The sequence below is a fragment of the Chiloscyllium plagiosum genome, unplaced genomic scaffold, assembly GCF_037043375.1.
Source record: "Chiloscyllium plagiosum isolate Xiang-an unplaced genomic scaffold, Cpla_swu_hap1 HiC_scaffold_53X, whole genome shotgun sequence".
Lineage (NCBI taxonomy): Eukaryota > Metazoa > Chordata > Chondrichthyes > Orectolobiformes > Hemiscylliidae > Chiloscyllium > Chiloscyllium plagiosum.
The window spans coordinates 26,168,156-26,186,301 of NW_028270191.1; the positions used below are offsets into that span (position 1 = coordinate 26,168,156).

The 18,146-nt window shown below is 41.4% G+C and overlaps 1 protein-coding gene across 1 annotated transcript in view; it reads right to left on the bottom strand.

Annotated features, from left to right (window-relative positions):
• nemp1 (nuclear envelope integral membrane protein 1) overlaps nucleotides 1-18,146 on the bottom strand; it is a 50,007-nt gene that overhangs the window by 14,714 nt on the left and 17,147 nt on the right. The window contains exons 3-4 of the mRNA XM_043681139.2: nucleotides 2,764-2,986; nucleotides 1,805-1,877 (exon numbers count right to left, since the gene is read on the bottom strand). Of these exons, the coding sequence (XP_043537074.1) occupies nucleotides 1,805-1,877; nucleotides 2,764-2,986 (296 nt within the window). The remainder of the gene's footprint in view (nucleotides 1-1,804; nucleotides 1,878-2,763; nucleotides 2,987-18,146) is intronic.

An 18,146-nucleotide genomic window follows, 5' to 3' on the forward strand; every position in this document is an offset into this window, starting at 1 on the left:
TGAACAATCAACGTATGAAAGCAAGAGGCTATTGAGCCTGCAAGTTCACTCATCTGTTCAAGTCGGACCATCGCCAATCTCCAGCTTAACCTCATTTCCCTGCCTTGATTCTATGTCATGCAAAGTTGGACAGGAATGCATCTGTGAGGCTTCTTCCACTATCTTCCCTTGGTTCCCTTTACCCCGCAGGCTCAGAGACACACTCTCCCCTTACCACACCTGAATTTTATTCTAAGATCTGACTGTATTCTGCAACTAACTCTACAGAAAACTATCCTTTATATCCTTAAAATGTTAAAGTTCCTTGAACTCAACTACAGCCAATAGACTCACTTTAGGCCTAGTATTAATTTGTCAAACGTTTATCTTAATATCTAATTAATGACTTTATTTTTTAATCTGTGTAGAGATATTAATTTAACACATTTGGCTAATTATTCTGATCCATTTATATGTACTCATTTACCTTTTAAGCTTAAAAGGTGTATAACAAATGAATTACTTAACTGAGTTAGATGTTCTGCTGTTCCTTCCTGGGCTTGTTGTCGATGTCACTTTTTGACATTTTCCTCACCTCTGTCTTGGTGCTGTTGTTTGGCTCATGCATTGCGTATAACAGTGTTGTCTTTTCTGATGTGCTTTACTGCAATGCCATTGCTGCTTAGCTCTTGCAAGGTTCTTAAATGCACTGTTTATCCCGATGTACTTTGCAACACAACTGTGGTTGCTTAGCATGTGCATAGCTTTATGTTGAAAACGTGCTGCCCATTCTGATGCACCTTACTGCAATCCCATTGCTGCTTGATTCTTGCAAAGTTTTTAAATGCACCATTCATCCCAACCACATCTGTGGTTGCCTGGAATGTGTGTTGCATTACGTTTAAAATGCGCTGTGCATCCTGATGCACTTTGCTGCACGGCCTGTTCAATTGCCTTTTGCCCGTGTTTCGGTTTGCTTTGCTGCACTGCTGCTGTCACCTGGTTCTTTTGCGGCATTTAATGGCACTGCCTTTTTATTGCGTTGCTGCTTCTGCCTGGGTCTTGCATTGCTTTTAGATGCACTACCTACTTTTGATATGTACTTCTAAAGTGTTTCAGGCATCAGATTCTTGTGCTGCTTTTAAATGTTGCACATAAGGCCATTGACGCACAAATTGTTCTCCACACTGTGGCCTTTCGATTCAAGAATAGAATTAGGAAGTATACCATAGAAACAGTAGGGATAAAAGAACCTCAAGGGCCAAGACAGGCAAGAAATTTATTGAATGGGTTAAGTGCAGTACCTTGGTTGAGCTGGGTGGAAGGCTAGAGAAATTTGGAATTTGTAGAATATTACAAAAGAATGGTTGGGGGGGAGGAAACAGACACATTTTGCAGAGGTGGAGTGAACTGCAGAAGGACTTGCAGCAAGCAGGACAACGTAGCTGTTAAAAAGGAAATGAGAAGTGGTCGAAATGGCTTTGGTAGATAGAAACCTCTAGATGACTACGTTTGAGCAGATGGCTAAGTGAGAGTTTGCGCAAGGGGACAAGGATGAACTGTTCATGTAGAATACTACACAATATTTTCAGAAGGCCAACACATTCCCTTCTCTTATCATAAAAAAAAGTGTCAGCAGGTTTCTATCATATCTGAAGTAAGATATTCAAAACTTTTAAAAAATCAACACCCATGAGAATAGCAGACAACTACTTATTTTTAACAAAAAACAATACATTAACCATCACCATAGCTAGTTTGCTTGCCGTGTCTCTAACATTTATTTGCTCGTGCAAAATTATTTTACTCCTTCCCTCTATCTTACCTGCTTAAGGTTTCAGAATAGAAGAACAGCAGCAGCCCAAAAGTGAAGATAAGGATCAGCTGTGGATCAAAACCTGGAAAGGATAGGACGGAGTTGAGAAGGATGCACAGTGAAGTTGTTCAACAAATATGCAGACTTAAAATTCACCCAGAAAGAATTTTTTTTTAAAAAGAGCCCCACTTCTTTCTGAATTGTTCAAATAATTTAGAACTGACTGTTGTTTTATCCCCCCAAAAACATTTACGCAGGACCACCAAGTTCAGATGAAGCAGTTTCCATAATCCACAGTCAAATAGCCTGTAGATAAACATATGTGAAGCACAATCATTTGGATCAGGTTGTGGAGAGGGCTGAAGTGTGTAGGCATCGACCTCAGTACAATTCAACATATAAGAATGAAATATTCTGCATCTAACATACACCACAGACTGACTGAATCTCAGAGAGACAGTTGTCCAGAGAAGAATAAAAAAGGAATATTTTATATTCAAGAATATACATATACTTTGTTTGTAATTTGCTTGTCAATCTGCTTCTTTGTATTATTTTACTTGTAAAAATATAATTCTGGAACCATTTAGGCTGTGTTAGAAGGACTCCAGTAGGGTGATATTTCCCTGTTTTTCAGAAAATCAGTGATATGGTGGACATATCTCACACTCTCCAGGAAGCATTTCACCAAAATCAAGAGGGTATTTTGATTTGGCCTGTTTTTAAACCGTTGGCTTGGTTTACAAAGCTTTAGATTCAATTTGTAGGAAACTGCCTGTGGATAGAAACAATTGGCAAGACATTTATACAAAAAAAGTCCTCAACAGCAACAATCAACATTATGAAAGACGTTCTATTAGAGAGAAGATGGCAGCATAGATATAAAGTAAGGAAGTGAATTTCTGCTGTAATCACAATTGCAAAATGCAAGGAATTATGACAGATCAAATTGATTAAAAAAAACTCACGTCTTGTCAACAGAACGTCATACCAAGCCTCAGTGTTGCTCGGTTCCACTTTAAAGCAGGATTTGTTGCTGAAAAGATCAACGTTAATGTAAGTTTCATTCACTTTCTCCTTTAACATGGATGCTGTCGACTCGATAATCCAACTCCACACCCCTGCAATTTCTAGCTCCTTTTCATCATCTACTTGCTTCACTTTAAATTTCTCAGAGCTGTTCACTCGGATCTAAGGAAATAAATAAAGGAAGAACCATGATAGCATGATGAACATTTCTAAGAGGTCCATTATTTATAGGTGTTCCAATACCAATAAAAGACAACAACACTGTTACAGTTTGTACTGAGTCAGATTTTACACAAAACACTTGAAGATATGTGTATTTTAAGTTTATATGAGTGATGAGGGCAGAGTGGTGGATGTGATCTATATGGACTTCAGTAGGGTGTTCGACAGGGTTCCTCATGGGAGACCGGTTAGCAAGGTTAGATCTCATGGAATACAGGGAGAATTATTCAGTTGGATACAGAACTGGCTCAAAGGTAGAAGACAGAGGGTGGTGGTGGAGGGTTGCTTTTCAGACTGGAGGCCTGTGATCAGTGGTGTGCCACAAGGATTGGGGCTAGGTCCACTGCTTTTCATCTTTTATAATAAATGATTGGGATGTGAACATAGGAGATATAGTTAGTAAGTTTGCAGATGACACCAAAATTAGAGGTATAGTGGACAGTGAAGAACGTTACCTCAGAGTACAATGGAATCTTGATCAGATGGGCCAATGAGCTGAGGAATGACAGATGGAGTTAAAATTAGATAAATGAGAGATGCTGAGTTTTGGAAAAGCAAACCAGAGCAGGACTGATACACTTAATGGTAAGGTCCTGGGGAATGTTGCTGAACAAAGAGACCTTGGAGTGCAGGTTTAGAGTTCCTTTAAAGTAGAGTCGCAGGTAGATAGGATAGTGAAGGAGGCATTTGGTATGCTTTCCTTTATTGGTCAGAGCATTGAGTAATGGAGTTGGGAGATTATGTTGCGACTGTACAGGACATTGGTTAGGTTGGAATATTGCATATAATTCTGGTCTCCCTCCTATCAGAAGGATGTTGTGAAACTTGAGAGGGTTCAGAAAAGATTTACAAGGATGTTGCCAGGGTTGGTGGATTTGAGCTATAGGGAGAGGCTGAATAAGCTGTTTTCCCTGGAGCGTCGGAGGTTGAGGGGTGACCTCATAGAGGTTTATACAGTCATGAGGGTATGGATAGGGTAAATAGGCAAGGTCTTTTCCCTAGGGTAGGGGAGTGCAGAACTAGAGGGCATAGGTCTAGGGTGAGAAAGGGGAATGATATAAATGGGACCTTTTCACGCAAAGGGAGGTGCAAGTATGGAATGAGTTGCCAGAGGAAGTGGTAGAGGCTGATACAATTACGTCATTTAAAGGCATCTGAATGGGTAAATGAATAGGAAGGGCTTTAGAGGGATATGGACCAACTGCTGGCAAACAGGACTAGATTGGATTAGGATATCTGGTCGGCATGGACGAGTTAGACCAAAGGATCTGTTTATCTCTATACCTCTATATGCACTCCATTGTTCAGCATTTCTAAACGTTTTAATCATTTCACTCAGACAACTGTGTGGGAATTTACTGTTAACCATGTAACTGCTTAACGAAAGTCACAATGCCCTTTAAAAATACAATTGCTCTGCTATAACACACATTTTGTGACCGCGAATTCGCTGTAACATGATTGATGAATTAGGCATACTTTCTAAAGCGTGAACTTCTAAAACGTGTGTTCACTGTAAGGTGATTACATCGCCAACACTTTAAGTGCTGTTTCTAAAGCATAATTTTTTAATCACATGGGGTTGCACGAAAATGCAACCATTGTGCACAGAAGAAGTGACTGTGGGAAAACCTCATTGAAAAAGGCAGAAAAATAAAATAGGTTGAACATTAAATAGGTGCTTGGAAAAGAATGTGGATTATACGGAGCCAGGAACCATACACAGATCATAAATGTGCACAAGCAATAAATATGCATGAGCAAGTTCTTCTTCCAGCACAATCACAACTTCTCCCATCCCGCTCTCGCACAATCTCAAGTTCTCAGGGCCTGCAAAATCTCATGTCACTTCTTCTAACCCATCTTCATCTCACCAAAGCTGCTCGCCACTTCTTCCATGCTGGTGCAGTGGGATAATCAAATTAATCTGATCCAATCTACTCACTCAACCCCAAAGCACAAGTCCACATTAGCTGACAGTGTCAGAATGTAAAAGCTAAATAATGTTCATCATTTTAACAGATCAAATTAATTAGTTGGAGTTCTTTTCAATGACAAGGGTAAATATTCAGCCTGCCTAAGCTCCAGAAACAAAATAAAACAATATTAAAAAGGAATATTCATTTTTGACAATTCAACTGGTTTGTGTTATTATCAGACACATGCTTCCACAAACAATCACCAATCTCACACTGCACAGTCTACTTCCCTGTTTCGGCCACTCAAATTCCTCAGACTCTGATCTCGCTCAGTTTCAACAATCTGCTCTACTCACCTTCAGACAGACATAATTCTTCTACACCAAGCCAGCATCAGCATGGACCTCAGGAGGATTAGATTTGGGTTTTCATGGCTGTATATAATAGACCTGGCCAGATCGGATATGATTTGATTATCCTTCGCCTCTATCAAACATTGCCGTAAACAACTGAGATTTATCTTACACATCATATTGTACCATGTTAACTATCCTCCACTTTGCATAATGCACAGGAAATAATCCCTGGACTTAAAAAACTGTTTAGCTTTGGTCATGAAATCAGAAACTTTCAAGACTGGCCTCTGCAGCAACTCATTACTGATACAGTGGTGTCAATATGCACTTTACAATCTGAGTGACTCTCAGCCAATTCCAAAAGCAGCTCAAAGTGGAGTCTCAGTGGTGCAGTAATCCTTTTGTAATTGCTGCCAATATCAAAGCTGACTTGGGCTCCCCTATGCTTGAAGTAGGTATTGGAATCGTAAAGCAAGCAAAATTATTTTCATAAGCTCAATTGATTTGATTTATTGTAGTCACATGTACCTAAGTACAGTGAAAAGCTTTGTTTGCAAGCAGTGCAGGCAGATCATAGTAAGCAAGGACAAACAGACCATAGGGTGCTTAGACAGAGTGAGGCGTACAGGTTACACTGCACAGGTGCATGAAACAAGGTCAACATTAACAAGATCAACATTATTTGAAGTTAGAGAGTCCACTCATCAGTCTAATAACAGCAGGGAAGGAGCTGTTCCTGGAAACTGTCGTCCATAGATACAAGCTTCTGTATCTTCTGCCTGACAGAAAAGGTTGTAGGAGAGCATTACCAGGGTGGGAAGGGTCTTTGATGATGTTGGCAGTGAGAAGTGCAAATGGAGTCCATGAATGGAACTTTGGCTTCTGTGATGGACTGGGCTGTGCACACAACCTTCTGTAGTTTTTACAGTCCCAGGCAGAGAAGTTGCCATACCAGGCCATTATGCACCCAGATAGTATGCTTTTGATGGTGCATCTGTCAAAATTGGTGAGTGTCCTTAAGCTTTCTGAGGAAGAAGTGGCGTTGTTGTGCCTTCTTGAGTGTTGCATCAACATGGCAAGTCCAGGGCAGGCTGTCGGTTATCGTCACTCCTAGGAACTTGACCCTCTCAACCTCCACTCTGTTGATGTAGATAGGGGTGTGTTCCCCACCTTTCTTTCTGAAGTCAATGATCAGTTCTTTTGTTTTGCCGACATTGAGAGAGAGGTTGTCGTCATTGCACCACAACACCAAACCCTCTGTCTTCTTTCCGTATTCTGACTCATCATTGTTTGATATCCATCCTACCACAGTGGTGTAGTTTGCAAACTCGTAGATAGCATTCATTCAGAATTTGATTACACAGTCGTGGGCATACAGCGTGTACAGTAGGAGGCTGAGAACGCATCCTTGGGGGGGGGGGGGGGGGGGCAGTTTTGAGGGTTATCATGGAGGAGGTGCCGTTGTCTATCTTCACCGATTGCGCTCTGTGGGTCAGAAAGTGGAGGATCCAGTTGCAGAGGGCGGAGTCATGACTTAGGTCCCAGACTTTTGAGATCAGTCTGGAGGGGATTATGGTGTTGAAGGCAGAGTTGTAATCGATGAGTAAGGGTCTGATGTAGGTGTCCTTGTTGTCCAGATGTTCCAGGGATGAGTGTAGGGCTAAGAAAATGGTGTCTGCTGTGGACCTGTTACGTCAGTAGGTAAATTGCAGGGTTTCGAGGCAGGCTGGGAGGCTCTAGTTGCCGTGTGCCATGACCAGCCTCTCGAAGCACCTCATGATGATGGGATGTCAGAGCCACTGAATGGTAGTCATTAAGGCACGTTGCATGTGGGTTTTTTTTGATACTGGGATGATGGTGGTCTTCTTGAAGCAGATCAAAATCATTTTCTCTACAGGAAGTTAGACAGACAGCCTACTCAAGAACTTTTTTTTAAAATAAGAAACAAAACCAGAAATTGTTGGTGAAACTCAGCAGGTCTGGAGCATCCATGAGAAGAAAATAAACTTAAAGTTTCAAGTGTGGTGACTTCATCAGAACTTAGTTTCACCAGCAATTTCTGTTTTTGTTTCAGATCTCCAGCATTTGCAGTGCTTTGTTTCATTTAATTAAAAAACCAGGTTCAGATCCTTGCTTAGAACCGTCAGTATCAGCAAACTAATGGGGTGTAACGATTCTTTTTATTGTCAGGATTGTTTTGGGTTTACAAGCCACCAATCTATGAATTATAGTATTCAGAGCACACTCTGTTAGAGAGTTGTTAGGTGACAACATTCAATTTTGCCCAGCAATTGCAAAGGGGTTTAGTAACTTATTGATAACCTTGCACTAAGGACAGTTTGGACATCACTGAAGGAATCAAAAAGTCATAGTTAGTTGGAAAACAAGCAGAGGCAGTAGCAGGCTCCATGTTCAGAATGCTCCAGTAAGCTGTATCGCCGAGAAGGCAGCTGAACCACACAGATTCCATTTCGGGGGGTTGGTAGTAGTCAAGAGCAGCTAGGTGGTTGCGGGGTGTTAGAACTCAGGAAGAGGTTCTTGGAATTAGTAGGGAGATTACGTATCGGAGTCAGGATACATATTGCTGGGGAGCTACTTCAGTGCAGCTATGAGGGGTTGAAAAGCTCACAAACAGTGATTGGAGCTGGGAGAAAACCCAGGGGCATAAGTGACTTGGTGAAGCTAGGTGTCAATAGAGAGCTGGAATTATGCTTGTGAATGAGTACTGAAGTGCAGTTTTGGAGTTTAGGGGAACACATAACCCAAAGAAAGTGATCAATTAGAATGGGATACTTCAAGGCAATCCATGACAGAGTGAGTCTCAACAGAGAGTTTCAATACCAGGTTAGCAAAAGTGAAGAATTATCATCCCTTCTGAAGTTTAACGACAGTTGATACCCAATGATATCATTAACTTCTGTGGGAAATGAATAAGAAATCTGTGGGACCTGACTTGATCACATTTGGTATTTGCTGTGTGTTGTGCGATTTTGGATCACAGTCTATTGTACACATTTACCATATATTTATTCTGAGCATAAGAAATACACTGTATTACTGTTTTAACTTGACTAGTAAATTATTGTTCTTTGTCCAAAGTATCATGTGGCTTTATTCTCTTAAGTTCTCTGGATCTCAACTTTTGTCTACTTTAAAAAGGTAAAAGATTACCGGTTCCTAACCAGATCATAATTTGGTGGACTGGTCTGGAATCAGAACACAAAACATTTGAAATGCTGCATAAATTAAAGATGACAAAGATTAGATAAATGGATTGTAATGGAGGAGTAAGCACAAAGAATCCACATTGTGATGTGTGGAGCATCATCTGCAAGCTAAGAATCCAATCCATATGAATCTGTGCACAACATGACAGGAAATTCACAATCAGCAAAAAGCAATAGATTCATATGTTCCCATACACACCGCCTACCACTGGAGGTCACTACAGCACCAACATAACCAAAGAACTTGGAAGAGTTCTGTTCAGCAGATCCACGTACGACGCTAGGTTATACAGTATGATCACGTAGCCACAAGTGTACAGAGGAACCTTGATTATCTGGCATTTGATTATCTGAATATCGGATTATCTGACAAGATCGCAGGGTCCTGATGCTCAGCTAAACTATGTTATCCGGCATTCGATTAACCGAACGAAATACTGCCCGTCCGTGTCCTTCGGATAATTGAGGTTCCTCTGTATACATAAACCTGGCCAATGTTTAACTAGCAGCTAGAACAACGCAAACATTAGTGCACTAAAATTGAGAGTGACAAATGGGCAGTTATTAATATATTTAAGCAACTATACACAAACCTGTTAAAAGTCTTGCATATGATGTGGACTTGTAAAAAGCCATGATTAATTTACTAAGTTTCAGGGAGGTAGGGGCTCAAGTTGCAGAGGTGATCTTCCAATCCTCCTTGAATACAGGAATAGTGTCAGATCATTGCAGGCTTACACAAAAGAGGAGATAAACAAACCTGGCAATAACATGCCAGTCAATTTAACATCAGTAAAAGTGGAAAATTAGCAACCACTTTAACAAATGCAGACTAATGAAGGAGAGTCAGCATTGATGTGTTAAGGACACATTTAACTAACGATGGATTTTTTTTGTTGAGGCAAGAGAAAGGATCAGAATCAAATGGTTGTTGTTTATTTGTACTTTCAAAAAGGTGCTTGTAAAAAAGTACAAGCAGGAGTGAGAGTGGCTGAAGACAAGGAGGCCTGGAATGATTTTGTGACAAAGAATCATGTAATTATGGGACTTTATTCATCTGTAGTGAAATCTAAATGCTTCTAGGCCATTTTAAATTATTAAAAATGATTAGACTTCAAGAGGTTTATAAAGTCATGAGGGGCACAGATAGGATAAATAGTCAAGGTGTTTTTCCCAGGATGGGGGAATCCAAAACTAGAGAACATAAGTTTAAAGGTGAGAGGAGAAAGATGTAAAAGGAACCAGAGGGGCAACTTTTTCCAGACAGAGAGCATGCATGTATAGAACGAGCTGCCAGAGGTGGTGGTGGAGTTGGGTACAATTACAACATTTAAAAGGCAACTGGATGGGCACATGAATAAGAAGGGATATAGACCAAATACTGGCAAATGGAAATAGGATGAAATGGGATGTCTAGTCAGCATGGACAAGTTGGACCGAAGGGTCTGTTTCCATGCTGTATAACTCTATGACTAAGTGGGTAGAAACATTAAATTTCCATTTGTTTACCTTGTATTACCATCAAATCTATCAACTGGTGCAGTTGTATAAAATCACTAAAGTGGGCTCAGCATTTAATGCAGTTGGTTTTATTTTACCGACTGTATGAAACATTTTTTTAAATTTTAAAATCTTTTCAGCCTAGTTGTCATGTGAAGACAATGGCTTATCAATTAATAACGGGATTTCCATCAGTGACTTCCTGTCATCAGACGCAGTGAAACCGTGCATGCGGCCTTATATTCTGTCACCAGCTTAACCACATTGCTAGACTGGAACAGGCCACTTGTGGCACTCTTACTACTTGGCTGAGGCATCCTCAATGAAAGTGGGCATGCTGAATTGATTTTGATGCTAAAAGCTCTCTTCTCTAGCAAGACAAATAAAACCTGGAAGTAGTAGTGGAACCTAATGACTTTTGTACAAGAAATGCTCCATTCTGAAAGAGAATTAACCTTGTGCTGTTTGAAAAGCCTTGAAAGATTATGAAAGGGTTTGATAGGGTTACCTTAGAGAAGATTACCTTAGGGTTACCTGAGGGGCACCAGTATCCTTGGGGGGAGGTTTGCTAGTGCTCTTGGGGGGGGTTTAAACTAACTCTGCAGGGGCATGGGAACCCAGATTGTAGCTTCAGGGTGCAGGGCCTGGAGTGTAGGGAGGTTAGGAACATGGCATCAATTTCAAAGGAGGGTGCCTGTAAACAGGAAAGTGGCTTGAAGTGTGTATACTTCAATGCAAGAAGTATACGAAATAAGGTAGGTGAACTTGCAGCGTGGGTTGGTACCTGGGACTTCGATGTTGTGGCTATTACGGAGACATGGCTAGAACGGGGACAGGATTGGCTGTTGCAGGTTCCAAGATTTAAATGTTTTAGTAGGGTCAGAGGTGGGGGTAAAAGAGGGGGAGGTGTGGCATTGCTTGTCAAAGATAGTATTACAGTGGTGGAAAGGACGATGGATGAGGACTTGCCATCTGAGGTAGTTTGGGCTGAGGTTAGGAATAGGAAAGGTGAGGTCACCCTGTTAGGAGTCTTTTACAGGCCTCCTAATAGTCCTAGAATCATTGAAGAAAGGATAGGGAAGGTGATTCAGGAGATGAGTGACAGTAATAGGGTGGTTGTTATGGGGGACTTTAACTTTCCTGATATTGATTGGGAAAGCTATAGCTCAAGTTCGTTAGATGGGTCAGTGTTTGTTCAATGTGTGCAGGAGAGTTTCCTGACACAATATGTAGACAGGCCAACAAGAGGTGAGGCCATACTGGATTTGGTTCTGGGTAACGAACCAGGCCAGGTGTTAGAATTAGAGGTAGGTGAGCACTTTGGGGATAGTGACCATAATTCGATGATTTTTACTCTCGTGATGGAGAGGGATAAGTGTGTACTACAGGGCAAGAGTTATAGCTGGGGTCAGGGAAATTATGATGCGGTGAGGCATGACTTAGGATGTGTGGCTTGGAAAAGTAGACTCCAAGGCAAGAGTGTAAATGATATGTGGAGCTTGTTCAAGGAGCAACTATCGAGTGTCCTTGATAATTATGTACCTGTCAGGCAGGGAGGAAAGGGTCGTGCGAGGGAGCTGTGGTTTAATAAGGAATTGGAATCCCTTGTTAAATGGAAGAGGGCGGCCTATCTCAAGATGAGACGTGAAGGTTCAATTGGGGCGATTGAGAGTTATAGGGTAGCCAGGAAGGACCTGAAGAAAGAGCTAAGAGCAGCAAGGAGGGGACATGAAAGGTCCTTAGTCGGTAGGATTAGGGAAAACCCTAAGGCTTTCTATAGGTATGTTAGGAATAAAAGAATGACTAGGGTAGGAATAGGTCCAGTCAAGGATAGTAGTGGGAAGTTGCGTGTGGAGGCGGAAGAGATTGGGGAGACACTGAATGAATACTTTTCTTCAGTATTTACTCAGGAACAGGGCATTGTCGTCGATGTGAATACTGAGTCACAAATAAGTAGAATGGATGGCTTTGAGGTATGTAGAGAAGAGGTGTTGGAAATCCTGGAAAAGGTGAAAATAGATAAGTCCCCTGGGCCTGATGGCATTTATCCTAGGATTCTATGGGAGGCAAGGGAGAAGATTGCAGAGCCATTGGCCTTGATTTTTATGTCCTCTTTGTCTACAGGAGTAGTGCCAGAAGACTGGAGGATAGCAAATGTGGTTCCCTTGTTCAAAAAGGGGAGTAGGGATAACCCTAGTAACTATAGGCCGGTGAGTCTCACTTCTGTTGTGGGCAAAGTCTTAGAGAGAATTGTAAGGGATCGGATTTATGCACATCTGGATAGGAATAATGTGATCAAGGATAGTCAGCATGGTTTTGTGAAGGGCAGGTCGTGCCTCACAAACCTTATTGAATTCTTTGAAAAGGTGACGAAGGAGGTTGATGAGGGGAAAGCGGTAGATGTGGTATATATGGATTTTAGTAAGGCATTTGATAAGGTTCCCCATGGTAGGCTACTGCAGAAAATACGGAGATATGGCATTGAGGGTGAGTTGGAGGTTTGGATTAGGAATTGGCTGGATGGAAGAAGACAGAGGGTAGTAGTTGATGGCAAAGTTTCTTCATGGAGTGCCGTCACTAGCGGTGTTCCGCAAGGATCTGTTTTGGGACCATTGCTGTTTGTCATTTTTATAAATGACCTGGAAGAGGGGTTAGAAGGTTGGGTGAGCAAGTTTGCGGATGATACGAAAGTCGGAGGAGTTGTTGACAGTGAGGAAGGATGTGGCAGGTTACAGCAGGATATAGAGAAGCTGCAGAGCTGGGCAGAAAGGTGGCAAATGGAATTCAATGTAGCTAAGTGTGAGGTGATTCACTTTGGGAAGAATAACAAAAAGATGGGGTACTGGGCTCATGGTCAGATACTTGGTAGTGTGGATGAGCAGAGGGATCTTGGTGTCCATGTACACAGATCTCTGAAAGTTGCCACCCAGGTAAATAGTGCGGTGAAGAAGGCATATGGCGTACTGGCTTTTATTGGTAGAGGAATTGAGTTCCGGAGTACTGAGGTCATGATGCAGTTGTATAAGACTCTGTTGCGGCCGCATCTGGAATATTGTGTGCAGTTTTGGTCGCCATACTATAGGAAGGATGTGGAGGCACTGGAACGGGTGCAGAGGAGGTTTACCAGGATGTTGCCTGGTATGGAAGGAAGATCGTATGAGGAAAGACTGAGACACTTGGGGCTGTTTTCATTAGAGAAAAGAAGGTTTAGGGGTGACTTGATTGAGGTGTACAAGATGATTAGGGGGTTAGATAGGGTTGACAGCGTGAACCTTTTCCCGCGTATGGAGTCGGGTATTACAAGGGGGCATAGCATTAAATTAAGGGGGGGTAGATATAGGACTGAAGTTAGGGGTAGGTTCTTCACTCAGCGAGTCGTAAGTTCATGGAATGCCCTGCCAGTAGCAGTGGTGGACTCTCCCTCTTTAAGGGCATTTAAGCGGGCATTGGATAGGTATATGGAGGATAGTGGGTTAGTATAGGTTAGGTGGGCTTGGATCGGCGCAACATCGAGGGCCAAAGGGCCTGTACTGCGCTGTATTCTTCTATGTTCTATGTTCTAAGATGTTTTTATCTGTGAGGGAGACTAGAACTAAGCAGTGAATATTAGTTAGTTATTTAGAATTCCTCACTGCTATAAGGTTTAGGCAAATAGCATTGATGCATTTAAGGAAAGCTAGATAATTATCCGAGGGTGCTTTTCCAGCAGCATACTTTTCGACTCTGACTTCCAGCATCTGCAGTCCTCACTTTCCCCCAGTAATCTGAGGGAGAAAGATATAGAAGATTACACTCAGAGTGTTAATGTTCATTGGTAGAATCAGAGATTTAGTGGGGCACAGGGAGATACAAAAGGGTTTGGCTTGATACGCTAATGAGAAACAGTATACATCACAGGAAGTGATAGTGACTTGCTGTACAGCCTTGTTACAAGATGATGCTATAATACGATGTTTCTGAAGTAAAGAAAATATTTTCCTTATACCTTTGATCTATCCCCTCCTGATCTCTGGTAACCCCCTACAACCCTGAGTTCTCTGTCTTCACTTCATCTCTTGCCTCCTGTTTACATAGAAACATAGAAGATAGGAGCAGGAGAAAGCCATTCAGCCTTTCGAATGTGCTCCATCATTCAGCGTGATCATGACTGAACATCCAACTCAATCCCCTGTTCTTACTTTCTCAGCATGCTCTTTGATCACTTTAACCCCAAGAACTATATCTATTTCCTTCCTAAAAACATGTAATATTTTGGCTTCCCCACCATCAGAAGTCCTGTTAAAATTTTATATGTTTCTATCAGATAACCCTTGTTTCTTCTAAACTCCAGTGAATATACCCCTACTCAACTTAACCTGGCTTCATACTTCAGTCCTGCTGACCCAGGAATCATTTTGGTAAAAGTAATACATGATGAACATTAGGAACCTGGATAGTACCAGGGACCCGAGTGACCTTGGTGTGCATGTCCTTAAGGGAGCAGGACAGGTGGATAAAGTGGTAAAGAAGGCATATGGGATACTTGCCTTTATTAGCTAAGTCACAGAGTTTAAGAGCTGGAAATGTGTTGCTGGAAAAGCGCAGCAGGTCAGGCAGCATCCAGGGAACAGGAGAATCGACGTTTCGGGCATAAGCCCTCCTGAAGAAGGGCTTATGCCCGAAACGTCGATTCTCCTGTTCCCTGGATGCTGCCTGACCTGCTGCGCTTTTCCAGCAACACATTTCCAGCTCTGATCTCCAGCATCTGCAGACCTCACTTTCTCCACAGAGTTTAAGAGCAGGGAGGTTATACTGGAATGATATGAAAAGTTGGTTCGGCCACAGCTTGTGTACTGTGTGCAGTTCTGGAATCTACATTACAGGAGGCACATGATTGCACTGGAGAGGGTGCAGAGGAGATTCACCAATATAGAGTTATAGAGATGTACAGCACGGAAACAGACCCTTCGGTCCAACCCGTCCATGCCGACCAGATATCCCAACCCAATCTAGTCCCACCTGCCAGCACCCGGCCCATATCCCTCCAAACCCTTCCTATTCATATACCCATCCAAATGCCTTTTAAATGTTGCAATTGTACCAGCCTCCACCACATCCTCTGGCAGCTCATTCCATACACGTACCACCCTCTGCGTGAAAATGTTGCCCCTTAGGTCTCTTTTATATCTTTCCCTTCTCACCCTAAACCTATGCCCTCTAGTTCTGGACTCCCCCCACCCCAGGGAAAAGACTTTGTCTATTTACCCTATCCATGTCCCTCATAATTTTGTAAACCTCTCAGCCTCTGACGCTCCAGAGAAAACAGCCCCAGCCTGTTCAACCTCTTCCTATACCTCAAATCCTCCAACTCTGGCAACATCCTTGTAGATCTTTTCTAAACCCTTTCAAGTTTCACAACATCTTTCCGTGATTGAGATGTCTAAAATTATGAGGGGCATAGAAAGGGTAGATAGGAAGAAACTTATTCTCTTGGTGAAGGATCATTAAGCAGGGACATAAAATTAAGCTATGGGACAGGAGGTTTAGTGGGAAAAAAATTCAGGCAGGAATTTGGGAATCTGGAATTTATTGCCTGCAAGAGTGGCAGAGGCAGAAACCCTCATAACATTAATGAAGTATTTAGATATGCACTTACAATGCCAAAGCATACAAGGCTAAGGATCAAGTGCCTTAAAAATGGGATTAGAATAGCTAGGTGGTTGTTTTTCACCAGTGAGAATGGGGAATTGAGTTGAATGTTCAGCCATGATGGAGCATGTTCAATGGGCTCAATATGCCAAAGGGCCTTTTTCTGTGCTGTCAATCTCGATGACTCCATGAAATGACTCCATTTTCCAAAAACTAACTTAATGAATGTCTCTAAACTGCATCCAATGCAAATATATCCCTCCTTAAATAAGGAGGCTAAAATATAAATGTACTCCAGGTATGGTCTCACCAATACTTTGTACAGTTGTAACAAAACTTCCCTAATTTTATGATTCATCCCCCTGGCAATTAAGATCAACATTCAATTTGATTTGTTAATTACTTGTGGTAACCTTTTGATTCATGTATAAGGACACACAGATCTCCCTGGACTGCAGCATTTTGCAGACTCTCCATTTAAATCATATTCTGCTTTTCTATTTTTCTCCAAAGTGGACAATCAGATTTTGCCACATTATAATTCATCTGCCAACTTTTTCCCATTCACTGAACCCACCTATACCCCTTGGCAAACATTTTGCATCTTGCTCACTTTCTTTCTCAACTTACTTTCCTACCTTTATATTGTTGGAAAAATATGGCTACAATACAGTCTGTCCTTTCATCTCAGTCATAATGACAGGTTGTCAATAACTGAGGTCCCACTATTGATCCCTTTGAAACCCAAATACTTATTGATCCTGAAAAACGAAATACTTATTCCAACTGTTTCCAGTTGGCTGATCCTCTATCCATGTGAACATGCCCCAACATCACAAGCTCCCATTTTGTGAAGGAACCTTATATGTAGCACTGTGTCAAATAGTGTATTTGAACTTCCAACAGGCATACCTACTGGCTCTCTTATCCACCCTGCTTGTCAAACATGACTCCCCTTTCACAAAATGCTGAATTTGCTTGGTTATGATTTTCTAAATATCCTATGATTTCCTTAGTTATGACTTACAGCAATTTTCCAGTGATGCAGCCTAACTGGCCTAGAGTTTCCTGCTTTCTGTCTGCTATCTAAGCGGTGAAAGACAGCAAGGCTGATCATCTAAATGGTGAGACATTGCAGAGTGATCTGGGTATCCTTGTGCATGAATCGCAAAAGGTTAAGTATGCAGGTACAGTAATTACTCAAGAAAACTAATAGAATGTTATTGTTTATTGCGATGGGAATTTCACATAAAAGTAGGGAGGTTATGCTTCAGTTAGACAAAGCACTGCTGAGACCACATCTGCAGTACTGCTCACTTTACTTAAGGATGTAAATATATCGGAGGCAGTTCAGATAAAGTTCACCAGACTAACATCTGGAATGAGAGGGATGCCTTTGAAGGATGATTTGGAAAGGCTAAACTTACATATACTGAAGTTTAGAAGAGCAAGAGGCAACTGATTGAAACATACAAGATCCTGAGGAGTCTTCACAGGGTTGACATTCCTGCTTACAGGAGAATGTAGAGCTGGTCACTCTTTAAAAATCAGGGAGCTGAGAGTCTTTGGAATGCTCTAACTGAGGTGGTGGTGGGAACAGAGACCTTGATTTTTTTTAAAAAAGGCAGAGGTAGATAAATTCTTGTTAAGCAAAGGGGGCAGAGGTTATCAGAGGTAAGCAAGGATGTGGATTTGAGGTTACAATCTTACGGTTAATCTTACTGTTAATCTTACTGAATGATTCAACTTGAGAGGCTGAATGGCCTAGTTCTGCTCTTAATTCATATGTTTCCCTCCTTTCTTAAAAAGAGGTGTTACATTTAAGCTTTTCCAAGTCATTGGGACCATTACAGAATCTATAAAATTTTGATAAATTTATGTTTATTACATTAAAGATGCCATATAAATACACGTTTTGCTATTGAGAAATTCAGGAAATCACAAAACTAATTTTAGGGACAAATGAAAAATCTAATGTTATGAACTCATTGCTAACTGCATAGTGCATAGCAGTGGGTTTAAATCAACCTAGGATCTAACTCAGTGGCTTTTAATGCCTTTAAACAATGGGGATGGTTGGCAGCAATGCATTAAAATGCCAGCCAAAGAATTACAGAATTATGCCAAGGTCTTATCAGACACTAGAAACAACCATTATATCCTTTCTGCAGCTTTTGGTGCTGAGTAGATTACTTTCATTATGTTACACAATTCAAAACTGACAGGCAGCATCATGCTGTAAACTACTTGGAATGGTCTAGTAATCACAGTTAGATTGAAATACAGACTCATAATCAACAGAGAGAAAAGGCAACAAAAAATAATCTGAAGAGCAAGAACACTGAGAAAATCCAAAGCACTGGAGGAAATAAAGCAATCACGGGAAGTGAAACTCTATAATCTTTGTTTTATTTCTCTAGTTCACTTCCTCTTATACCAGACCTGGTCTCTTCCCAAGGTAACACAAGAG